At 41.4% G+C, this 12567-nt stretch overlaps 1 protein-coding gene across 4 annotated transcripts in view; it reads right to left on the bottom strand.

Moving 5' to 3' along the window:
• Positions 1–275: 275 nt before the first annotated feature.
• LOC112144439 (ATP-dependent 6-phosphofructokinase, platelet type) overlaps positions 276–12567 on the bottom strand; it is a 50174-nt gene continuing 37882 nt past the window's right edge. For 2 of the 4 annotated variants that reach the window (XM_024268972.2, XM_024268971.1), the window contains exons 14-22: positions 11977–12047; positions 11799–11886; positions 6441–6593; positions 3736–3900; positions 3294–3355; positions 2831–2942; positions 1790–1889; positions 1600–1705; positions 276–1076 (exon numbers count right to left, since the gene is read on the bottom strand). In XM_024268972.2, coding sequence (XP_024124740.1) covers positions 926–1076; positions 1600–1705; positions 1790–1889; positions 2831–2942; positions 3294–3355; positions 3736–3900; positions 6441–6593; positions 11799–11886; positions 11977–12047 — 1008 coding nt within the window. In that variant the 3' untranslated portion in view covers positions 276–925. Of the gene's footprint in view, positions 1077–1599; positions 1706–1789; positions 1890–2830; positions 2943–3293; positions 3356–3735; positions 3901–6440; positions 6594–9666; positions 9820–11798; positions 11887–11976; positions 12048–12567 lie in introns of all 4 variants that reach the window. The other 2 variants (XM_024268970.2, XM_024268969.1) reach the window with 1 other exon arrangement.

Genomic DNA, 12567 nt, shown 5'->3' with positions numbered 1-12567 from the left:
AGCCTTCTAGCTTGCCATAGAGGATTTTATGAAAAGTTCTGCTTACAAAGACATTTTTATTTTTGTGCTTTACCAGCTAATTCTTCATCATCTGGAGCCACTGGAGATCTTTAATGTGCAGCACCAACAGGTGCTGAGAGCTCAGTGACATAATCCACACATTCTACTGGTGTTGATGAATTCACAGACGATGGATGCAGCGCTTTGGCCCTGAAACTGTGACACTGCATCATCAAAAGCAGCCGACGGCATAAACAACACAACACTCCAACATGTCCACACAGTAAAAGCTTTATTAGACTCCAGCAGGACGGCCACGCTTCATAACAACAGTGATGTGCGGTAACAGACACACGACACCACACCCATGGGTAACACCTGCAGCTGGCAGGACCCTACTCACGACAAAGCCTGGACAGATACAATGCAACAACACAACACCACAGACACCAGTCCACAGCACGAAGGACCTGTCGGCCTGAAGCCTCGCCGCTCCCTCAATAGTCAAGGTGCAGACCGCTCTCGCACAGCTTCCTTCTTTACGAGCAGCGTTGGGACGGTACATTGCTTATGGACTCAAAAAGTGCAGCAGAAAGTTTGATGAAAGCTGTCGCCCACCTGAGTGCACAATTTCAAAGTAAAAGGTTAGAAATGGCTACATTTCAGACTAAAATTTAAATATGCGTACAGTACGTCATGAGGAGTGCATAAATATATTATTTTAGGATCTAGAAAACTTAGCTGCTAGTTTGTTTAGTCTGACCATCCTCATGTTTCTCCTCTAAGATGTCGACCGTCTGTGGGACCATCTCATTAAAAATCTAACATTTTTGCAGTAGTCGGGGCGGGGTGGGGGGTCAGGTGAGAAGCTGTGGGGCTCGTGAAGCAGGTTTGTCCGGTGAGGGGGGGGGCTGCTGACAGCAGCTCATACGGAGGGTTGGAAGTCTTTGGGCCGGACTCGGGTCACGTGTTCCAGCTGGCCGGCATCGGACACGTCGTAGAACGTCTTGTACTTGGCCAGGATTTTCATCAGGGGGCGGAGCTTCAGCCACCACTGTTCCTTTGGGATCCTGTGTCTGAAGGGGGGACATGAATGGTTTTTTAATAAACCATTCACAACTTCATCACCAGAACACAGTGGAGTCACAAATAGACGGAGAATGTTCGTATAGATTTGATTTTCACTTTTTGAAATCAGTGACGTCATATTTAGCGTTAAGGAAAACTAGAGAAAAGTAGTGAGCATGGTGTCTGAAATACTTTTAAGATCCAGGGCATTAGATACACTATATCGCACTATATTGTTTTTTGGTAGATCAGGATTATGGTGGGAATTCAGTTATAGCCTCAAAATTGAGATATTTCTGCTAAAACCTGCTCTCTGTGTTCATGGTATGAGCTATGGAACAAAAAGAACAACTTAATGGCCTAGTGGAGGAGTGTCTGTCCTGTAACTGGTATCTTGTGGGTTCAAATCTATGTAAAAACGTGCAAAAATATTCGGTCTTGACAGACTTTAATGGCAAAATCAAATAAATGTCAAATCTGAGTTATTTGAGCATTTTCTGCTATTATGAGTCTTTATGTGAAAGTTCTTACTCAAAGTCGGTCTCCTCTCGGAGCTGAGCGACAGGCTGAAACACCATGGCCCTGCGGCGCATCCCCAGCAGGCAGGCGGTGTCCTCGGCGTTAGTGAACACTTTCCCTGCATGGACACAAACAGCAGCTTTTCATCTGGTTCCCTCCAAGCCATTTCTAAGTGAACATGTGACCCGATCACGGATCTCACCTCCTTTGTAGGACTCTTTGAGCATCCGTGTGATCCACTGCATGGCTTTGGCTGCCACTTTGGTGCCGAAGTTTCTGTCAAAAGGAGACGGAGCTCCTCCCTTTGAAACCCAAGTGTGCACAGCGAACATTTAGTCTCAAAAACGTTAAATATTTTTGAACGAATTTTAAAATGTTTCTTAAAATACTGGGCAAAATAGATTTTTAGAAGCATTCTGGAATTTGATTTAAAAAAATTAAATAAATTATTTTTCTTTTTATCTGTAAACTAAAGATGTGTTATTTTTTTTACTTAATCTTGAGAACGACATAAAAAAATACTTCTTTTAACTAATTTCTTTACCAGCTTTGTTTTACCTAAAATTATGTAATTTTTGGATGTATTTCAAAATTCAACGCCATTTATACAACACTTTATCTGATACAGAAAACCTCAAAGTGTTTAACAATAAATAAAAGTGTTTAACAATAAAAGTCCCACAACACATATACACAGTTTACAAAAAAAAAATAAAAATAGTGGGAAACATTCCATACAATTACAATAAATCATAAGATAATGAAAACTTAAATCTACTGAAACGTTAAGGTAATTAGATGATTTTTTACTTTTTTAATTAATTTAATATTTTTTCTTAAACTGTTTTTATTACGTTGTATTCATTTAAGTACATTTTTTATTTATTTTTGCTTAAATATGTATGTTATTATTATATATTTTTTCAAATCCATATATCTTATTCGTTTATTACATTCTTCTTAAAAATGTTTTTTGTTATTTTTTTTATTTTACTTACTCACTTTTTTAATTCATGTATCTTCTTCATCTAATTACATTTTTCTAAAACAAATTCATTTTTTTTCCAATCCATTCATCATTTTCATACATAAAGTTCTTTTCAAATCATAATCTTCACAGAAAACTGACTTCACTCATTACAGAATATACCATCTTACTGTCATTTTACAGGAAATGCAATGATCAAAGCTCGAATGTGTTTTATGAACGTTATGCACGTTTAGAGGAAGACAAGCGTGTGACCTGCTGCATGTGACCGAGGATGTTCTTCCTGCAGTCGAACACGCCGCGTCCTTCCTCCGAGTACAGCTGATAGATGAAGTCTGTGGTGAAGTTTTCATTGCAGTTCTCGTTTCTGTAAAACACCAAAAGTTACCTGACAGAAGCTCTACGATTGGCTCATCCCGCAGCACCGAATCAGGGTGTCATATAATTGCTATTCAAGCGCAGGCTGCAGCACTGAGTCACAATGTCACCTACGCTGTTTCAAATATTACACCTGTCCTATTTTCACGACCTCCATCCTGCTGGGAGACGTGGAAGGAGCGTGATGCTGCAGAGCACGGAAAGAGCGCATAAAATCGATGGGATACTAAATCTGTGAGGTCGCTCTCAAAAGCACGACCCTCTCCTTTTCTTTGCTCCAAAACTTTCATACAAAAAAAAATGTGAAAAGACTAAGTAACAGAAGCGTGTTTGGACTCACCGCAGCACCAGTCCTCTCTGGATGCTCGTCTTCATCTTCTGCGTCAGATGCTCCACGTTGGCCTGAAAGCAAAGATCAGAGACGCGTTAAGCCGCAGCGATGGTGGCCGGCAGCCTGCAAAAGGGAGCAAAGTCACCGGCTTCAGTCAGAAGGGAGAGACAGAGAGGCGTAGGGTAGCATCTTCACCACAAGGGGGTGCCAGACCTGCTTCTTTAAACCTTTCCTGCAGCTTGTAATCACCTGATGGGATCTGATTGTTGTGGAACAAATGATGCAGCTCAGGTTATTAATACCAGGCTGTAATCTGGGTCACGACCCTGAGCAGAGCAGAGGATGCTCACCCCACCACAGGTTCAGCATGGAGCCATCAAATGTAAACAGAAGCAGGGGCTTATGGGAACTATGAACACTCCTCTATGTATGAGTGTTTTGTATTCCTGACCTGCAGGTCTCGGATATCAAACGTCTCCTCATAGATGTAGACGGTGTCAGCGCCAGCCGCCAGCCCGCCCACCGTAGCCAGGTAGCCACAGTACCCCCCCATGGTCTCGATGATGAAGACTCGCCGCTTGGTGCCACTGGCAGACTGCTTGATGCGGTCGCACGTCTGATTCACACAGATTTCATGTTAGACAAGAACAGGGTTCCTCAGAGATGCAACAGAAATACTTCACTTTGTTTCTACGTTAAAGTCCCACTCCGATCGTCTCTTGATAGATATTAAAAGCGCTTCCAGGGGTCCATTAATCATGATTATCACATTTTTAGACACATTTTTTTAAAAAGGCTGTTTGGTTCCTAGGAATTAGTTTCTGTAGGGTGGCAGGAGTTTATTAGAAATTCCCCTTTGAGTTGTGGACGGGATCCTCATAGGGTAAGCCTGCACTCATTACCCATCATCCCTTTGTTTACCTGCCTTCCCGCTAGCTTACAGCTAACGTTAGCGGTGCAACAAAAATGGCGAGCAATATTGGAGCTATCCAGCCATACAGTTTTAAGTCAGATTCCAGCTCAGACAAGGAAAACAAAGACGTTCATGAACCATGATTTGAAAAAAAAAAAAAACAACTCAAAAATGCAATTTTACTCATTTCTTTTTGGATGTTCACCATTGTTAGAAAAATGCAACAAAATCATGTTAGAAACTCCATATTTATTGGAGTGGGTCTTTAACATCTGTAACCCTTCTGCTCTCCTTGGCTTGTTTACATTATAAGTGGGGTCATCTGGACCCCACAAGACAGTGCGATTAACTTTTTTTTGATCATTGATTTTTGAGTTTTACTACTGTCCATCTTCTTCTTTTCCTTTGGGCTTTTCCCTTCAGGGGTCGCCACAGTGAATCAGTTTCCTCCATCTAAGCCTGTCTTCAGCATCCTCCACTCTAACACCAGCCACCTTCATGTCTTCATTCACTGCATCCATAAACCTCCTCTTTGGTCTTCCTCTAGACCTCTTTCCTGCAGCTCTAGACTCAGCATCCTTCTACCAATATATTCACTGTCTCTCCTCTGAACATGTCCAAACCATCTCAGTCTGGCCTCTCTGACTTTATCTCCAAAACCTCTAACATGTGCTGTCCCTCTGATGTATTCATTCCTGATCCTATCCATCCTGGTCACTCCCAAAGAGAACCTCAGCATCTTCATCTCTGCTACCTCCAGCTCTGCTTCCTGTCTTTTCTTCAGTCCCACTGTTTCTAGTCCAAACAACATGGCTGGTCTCACCACAGTCTTGTACACCTTTCCTTTCATTTGTGCTGAAACTCTTCTGTCACACATCACACCTGACACTTTTCTCCACCCATTCCAACCTGCTTGCACTCTCCTCTTCACTTCTTTTCCACACTCTCCATTACTCTGTACTGTTGACCCTAAATACTTAAACTCCTCCCCCTTCTTTATCTCTTCTCCCTGTAACCTCACTCTTCCACTCTGGTTCCTCTCATTCACACACATGTACTCTGTCTTACTGTGGCTAACCTTCATTCCTCTCCTTTCCAGGGCAAACCTCCACCTCTCTATCTCTTCTCCCTGTAACCCCACTCTTGCTCTAAGGTTCCTATGGACTAATGTCCGTGGCAGACATAAAATCCTGTCCACCTTTGTCCACATTTGTCATGGAAGGAAACACACATCAATATGTGGTTGGAGTCATCTGGACCCAAAGAGAGCGGAAGGGTTTGCACATGAGCATAAAACAGCACTTGAAAGTTACAAAATACCTGCAATCCCGACAAAGATACACAGGTTGACTCACCACTTTTGGAAATCCAACTTAATAAGAATCTTTTAAATGGCCGTCTGAGCTCATTTTTAAATCTAAAATCATAGAACCGTGAAGTAAAGAGTCACCGGTGAATCTCTGCTCTAATCGGATGGAGTCAAACATCTTAGCATGCAAACAGAGGGCAGACTTGACCCATTTAAACTGGAGGAAAACAACACAAAACACAGAGCAGGAGCTGACATGCAGACAGACTGCAGCTTCAGCTGCAGATGGTTTACTCACAGACAGCCGAGGTGGACCGACTCCAGGTCAGGAAGCCTTCTTAAACTAGACCTTCTCTGCCTGCTTTCACCTCACAGGTATACAGCTTGTTGTGATTGATCAAAACCAGATTCCTCTGGATGGTTTGTCTTTTGAAAAATTCTAAGTAAATCCAGTTTTTATTATTCTCATAAAAAGCCATTGAATGTATAGGAGAAGTGGACTGAGTGACTCCTCCCCCTGGTGTTCCAAACAGGAAGTAGTTCTAAGAAGCCAAAATTCAATGGACTTCTTTTAAGAAATAAACAGCTCAGTCATTCTACTGTTTTAGAATAACTGTTCTTGCTCTGATACCTTTTTTATTATTAATGTTCTTGATAATAAGTTTTTTCCTAATATTCGTTCAAGTTATAAATTGGCCAATCAGACGTCTCAGTAAAAGTAGGCGGTCTCACATTGAAACTTTTGATTGACAAATTATCCAGAGCCCACTTTCATGTAGTAGGGGTGTGGCCTTCAAACAAGCCCACTTTTGATTGGCCATGTGTGTGATGTCACACTCACTCACTCCAGCTCTCTATATACAGTCAATGTATAAACCGGGTCTTTCAGGGAGAGGAGCTTCCAAAATGACCCCTTCAGTTTCTGGACCCTTACCTCCACGATGGCGTTGAGTGACGTGTCGGCTCCCAGACTGTGGTCGGTGCCGGGCACATTGTTACTAATGGTGGCGGGCAGAATGCACATCGGGACGCAAAACTCTTCATGGTGGGCGCGGGCCTCGTACAGCTCCAGCAGGGACTCAAAGGCCTGATGGGGGCGGGGCCGTGACATGCAGTTAGACCACTCTAGAGGGCAGCCTGCAGATCAGGCTGCCTCAGGCCCCCTCAGACCGCCTCAGCTTGTATCCTTCGTTACCATGGCAATGGATGTGTTTGGCTACAACTCATCTGTGTCACTGGTACATATGTCATTAGCTATTTATAGGATGTGTAGGGAAGGAGGGGGGAGAGAGGTCATAGGTCATGTAGATGGTGGCTGGAAACTCTTTCTGGATATCTTTCAAGGTTGAAATGAAAGTTTATTCCAATATTTACTAATCCAAAAAAAAAATGTTTTTTTTTTTTTTTTTTGTTATATCAGGATTCAGATCATTTTCATTTCAGCTCAATACCGAATGCAACATGGCAGACATTAGTGTGAGTTGGAGTATGGCTACTCTCAAGTTGCATCAAAAGAAGCTTTTAAAACACAAAAAACAACTCAGGGGGAAACATGTCTTTAAAAAGACTGGCTCCTCAGTTCTGTCGCCAAACTGAGCTTTGAGTGACGATTGAAGGATACAAGAAAAGGCAGTGGGGTCTGTAAACTCACAGCTGGCTGGCTCTCTCCAGGACCCAGAGGGGCTGTTTGGGCTTCTCCTTCAGTTGGGCGAATGGAACGGGGTGGGGTCAGTGGGGGTAGGGGGTAAACAGTAGTCGGCACGTAGTGGTGTTGACGTGCGGCGATAAAAAGTGAGGTGTGACTCTCAGGGTTCAGAGCGACGTCTCCTTAAATGTGACCCGAACGACCAGAAGTGAGAGCAGAAGTTGGGCTGCAGGTCCAAACCTCCACCAGGAACACGTCTGTCTGAGGCTGCAGCGCGCAGACTTCAACAATGGTATCAAAGACGTGAAAGGACCGGCCCCGAGCACCATCCACCCATCAGCTGTTTAGTAAACACATTTGCAGCGGGCGGCGTGGACACACAAACATCATGCCTCGGGAACATGCAACACTTTACTGCATGCTCTGGCACTTACCTGACCCCTCCTGGACAGCTTGCTTCTAACAACAAACAGCTACAAGAATTTTCCATTGCAAATTTGGTACTACTGTTCCTTAAAAGACTCAAATGATATCTCTACACTGCATACTAGAGTACTAGAAAATCACAGCATGGGCTCAGACTGAAGACATTATGTGGCTGCAGTGCTAACTTCCATCCTCGTCTTCTGTCGTCAAGCTGGTATCGTCACTGTCAGCACTACAGCATGGAGTCCCACAGGGATGTTTCCAGGGACCTGCTTTGCCCCTAACCACCACCATGCAAACAAGCTCTTACTTGTAGCTAAACAAGTCTACAATAGAAAACTTAAATTAAACTAGATTTATAGCATTACCTGCGATAATGCAAGTGTGAATGCTGTAAGCTGAATGTGTCTGCTTAAGATGCTAGAGCTGATAGCCAAAAGTGCTCAAGCTGAATCTGTAAGCTTCTCAAAGTAAAAAAAAAATTAAAAGATTATTACATAATTTCGCCAAAACAGCTGTTTGCCTAAAAAACTAGAGACATGTCTAAACTAGCCCAAAACAGATAGCATATTGCTAAATTGAAAACTAAATTCCAAATTAGCCTAAAAAGTCCAGTAGATGCGGAACATTTTAGACTTTGAATGGTGTCTATTTAGCGGAAAGTTTGCTGAAGTTCACAAGTTTCAAAGTGCACAAAGTTTTTGAAGGATTTGAGCAATTTCTCTTTCATTTCGGGGACATATTTTGCTCCATATTTCAAAAACTCTAAAGTTTATAAATACCAAAAGTACAAGCAGTAATGCTCTGAAAAAGCTGAAGGTTTTGATACCAAGGTTACTGAAATCTCTGAGAGTGTGATTACATTTTTACATGTCAAAAATCCTACAGAAAGGAGCAGGAGAATCAGTATTAAAAGTTTTCTCAATTTATATTGAAAATGAAGATCAGCTCTTTGCCCCTCCATGATTATTTTATCATGAACTGACACATTGGGATCAGTAAGACAAAACAAAACTCCCCTATCTGTTGTGGCACAAAAACAGGCGTAAATACATGATAATTAGAGAGGAAACGACATGTATTATTCATTCATACCATTGCTGCAGGTAAATACTCGATTCTGATTGGCTGCAGGGTCTCCATTAAAAACTGATAATGGACAGTTCTGGTCACCTAGCCGGAATGTTCCATATAATCAACTCTGGTCTAGATGGTAACAAGATCAACAGAAACTCAGAACATACAGTAGGTGGACGTTATTCTAGAGTTGATCATGTCAACAAAGACAGTAGAAGATCTCTGTCCTTCAAACTTCTCTACGATAGACATGACACAACCTTAATCAAATTTGGGGCATATGTCTTCCATAAAAGTGATCTAGAAAACTAATTGTTGACTTTCTTTGAAACAAATGTTTGCTTCATCGTCTGGACTAAAACAAGCAGCAAGATATGATGCTTTGTATCACTTTAGATGATGTCTAGCATATATCCTTTACTTTATTTATTTATTTATTTACTAGGGACCATGTACATTAATGAACATCTATTCAGAGTCATAAATGTAAACGTACCAGATTATAGCAACCATGCTAATTTAGATCTGTAGTCCATTGGCTGAACACAGGGAAATCCAGAAAGGACAGGACAATATAAATCTCCCTTTCCTCTGCTGGTTAGTCCTCATAGATGAGGTGAGGTGAAGGCTGTATAGCCATTATTACCATGACAATGTAAAAAAAAACATTAAAGTACTTACTAGTAGATTTAATATGTATTTATTTCATAAATGACTATGGTATAATCGGGATAAGGCTGGCATTATTATCTAAAAATGATTGGATTCGCTGAAGCTATCATCCAACGCAAATTAATTTCTGATAACGGACACCTGTTGTGTTGAGTGGGCCCCTTAAGTCTATATAAAACATGCTGCTTGACATCCTACCCCGATGTTTGAGGACCTCCTTCCTGTCATTGTATAGAAGCAAGCTGCCAGTCATCGAGGCTCAGAATTCTCACAGCCTGGGCGGCGTACGACTGTTGACATCTGCAAAAACACAGGTGCACTCTAACCCGGCCTCACTTACGTCAGTAATGGCATTCAGAGCCGTGTCTGAGCCAATGCTGAGGTCAGAACCCGGTATGTTATTGGAGACGGTGGCGGGGACCATCACCATCGGCACACAGAATTCGGGATATTCGTCCCGTGCTGAGGACAGTTCCAGCAATCCCACGTAGGCCTGCAGCAGTGAGAGCCAGCTTCTTATTGGTTGGTGTCGAGGATGTGCACAGGTCATAGAAAAGCGGAAAGGGCGCATGTCTTCAAAACAACACAGCAGGCAACAAGACGGGTGAGTCGAGAGGGAAAATTAGCGTGAAATGGTTGGAGGGAAAAGATTTGGTTTGATCAAGTGAATGATTTCTTTTGGTACTTTACAGCAAAAAAGCTTTCAAGATGAAGCGTTTCACATTCGCATGCCTCAGTTGAGTAAAAGTGGGTGGAGTCCAAGATTAGAAATCTGAATACTGCAAAAGTAAACACATCATTAAGTTTCTGTATTTTGGTTTTAAAAAAAACAAACAAACTAAGTGCAGTTTAACCCTTTAATAGCACACTTTCTTTGAACTATCGTGGCTCTTTAGCTATTTAAGCAATCTAAGTAATTCCAACTAATCCTGCATAGATTCCAACATTGTAAAGTGTTGCATACTGGTGCATTTCCCGCATGAGATTAGAGTTAACGATACTCGCTTAACATCATCCATGATGTGACAACGAATGAATTCCAGAACGGCTTCAGCGGTTGCTCTGCGGAAGGCGCGTCAAGGTGTTGAGCAGGAAATTTGACAGCCGTCAAAAAAGAGTGAACTTCCACGCCGGCGTGAATGCACCATAACTTTTTGCTGGTTTTCTCCTTCAAAATCTACTGGAATTACGTTGATAGCATTAACCATTCAAAAGTTACAGTAAATCAAAGAACATGAACACTGGAGATCCTGTCTTAAAGGGTTAAAGAGTTAAGATGTATCGTCTTCCATGTATTAACATAAGTAATATCAATTGTATTTAGTCTCAATACACCAAGCTTGGGTAGCACGGTCAGAATTTTAAACGAAACAAGTGAAGTGGGTGGGGCTTTTACGAGAGTGGGCGGGGCCTGAGGGTATTTGTCATGCAGTGGGAGAATGAGACGCAGCGATGGGAACAACAGAGTTCAGGGGCGCTTGTTCTGGAGGGAGAAGCCAGAGGGAGAGAGCCCAGCCAACACAGCAGGGAAACACACACAGGAAGTCGATGCTGTTCAACCGCAGTCAAGACAAACATGGAGATCAAATGTTCATTGTGGGGCCAAGCTGCAAAGACGGGGCTTCCTGCAAACTGTCAGGGGAATCAGAAATACAAACTTCCAGCCAGTACTTCTCCTTGATTGTTTTGAGTAATTAAACCTAGCAATCATCTGATGAGATCACTGTGTGGGGAATATTAAAAAATACACCAGAAAAGAAAGGAAGAAACTCTTTGCTCTGAATGCTTGCTGGACTGTTTGTCCTCGTGAATATAATTCAGAATTTATTTACTGAAGTTTTTTGTTACTGTAATGAAGCTAAGAAATGCAGAAACTATATCTCAAAATTGCGTTCTCATGACATGCATGTTCACCCCATACTAATTTTAGCACACGTTTCCCAAAACATCTCTGCAATACAATTATTTTTGTCTGGAACGATCAGCAATGCGTCATTCATGAAAAGTTCCAGCCAACCAGTGCAAAAACCACAGTAAACATGGTGTCCAGAGTTATGTTTGCTCTTTTTTTAGCTGACAGTCAGCTTTTTCTGAAACCTGGAATTTAGAAAAGCTAAGTGTGAATAAATGTGCTATACTATATATGCTATGAATATGATTCTAATCTCTGATTTTGCTGCTTGGCCGACAAATGAACCCATTAAGAAACAAGAAGAGTTTTTAACATCAAGATTAACCCACTTAGGCTGGATGCAGGACTGCAGTTCTTAAAGGGCATCCAGATCCAAATGGGTTAAATCATTTGGACCAGAGGTCCCCCCTTTGACCTGTATCTAAATATTCCCTCCAGTCTCAGTGGGTTAACTGACATTTTTAATCTTTGTAAAAGCTGTTTTTTTTTTTTTTAAAGAAAAACATCAACATTTAATGCAAATATATAGAATTCTGAGACAATAAAACCAGGTGACACACCTCGAATCCTCCAATCACAAGCAAAGCGTTGATGTTGTGGATTCTCATCTGCTCAGCGATCTTCGCCAAATGTTTCGCTGGAAGGGTTCTATCAAAAGAAAACGTTCAATTTAAACAGCTTAATCTTTTTTACACTTTTTTCTTGTATATCTGTTTTATTTTGGTGACCGTAGCTTACCTTTTTGTCCCCAGCAGAGACCCACCCTGACCAGTCCAGCCACCAACATCTCCCCACTTGATCTCCTTAATCTGATGAAGAAAAAGATTCTTTATAGTGATTAGAAAACATTAACACTATAGTGATTCTGCGGCTCCTTTCCTAAAGTTTTTTGGCACGTAAAAACTCAATCAAACTTTCAGCGATTTCAGCAATCTTGGTTACATTACTGCTTGTATTTTTGGTGTTCATAAACGTTATACCTTTTGAAATATTTAACAATGATGAGAATTTCAAATTCAGCATTTTAAGTAGATTAGCAAAAAGCCTTTAAATGTATTCATGGGCTATGTTTTCATCTTTTAGAGTAATTTAAAAGAAACTGGAGTTTAGCTAATATTTTAGCAACATGCTAACGTTTTTGGCTAACTTGTTATCTACTAAAGTTTTTAGAGGACAATTTTAGAGTTTAGCTTCTATTTTTTGTACTGAGGAATTTTGTGCTATTTTGGAGTTTAGCTAGTATTTAAGTTACAGGCTAGTTTTATTTTTTATTTTTGGGCCAATTTGTAAACTACTGAGGTTTTTTGTGCTAATTTGGAGTTTAGCTCA

The sequence above is a fragment of the Oryzias melastigma genome, linkage group LG17 (genome assembly GCF_002922805.2).
Source record: "Oryzias melastigma strain HK-1 linkage group LG17, ASM292280v2, whole genome shotgun sequence".
In the NCBI taxonomy this organism is placed as follows: Eukaryota; Metazoa; Chordata; class Actinopteri; order Beloniformes; family Adrianichthyidae; genus Oryzias; species Oryzias melastigma.
This window is presented reverse-complemented; position numbering and strand designations above follow the sequence as displayed.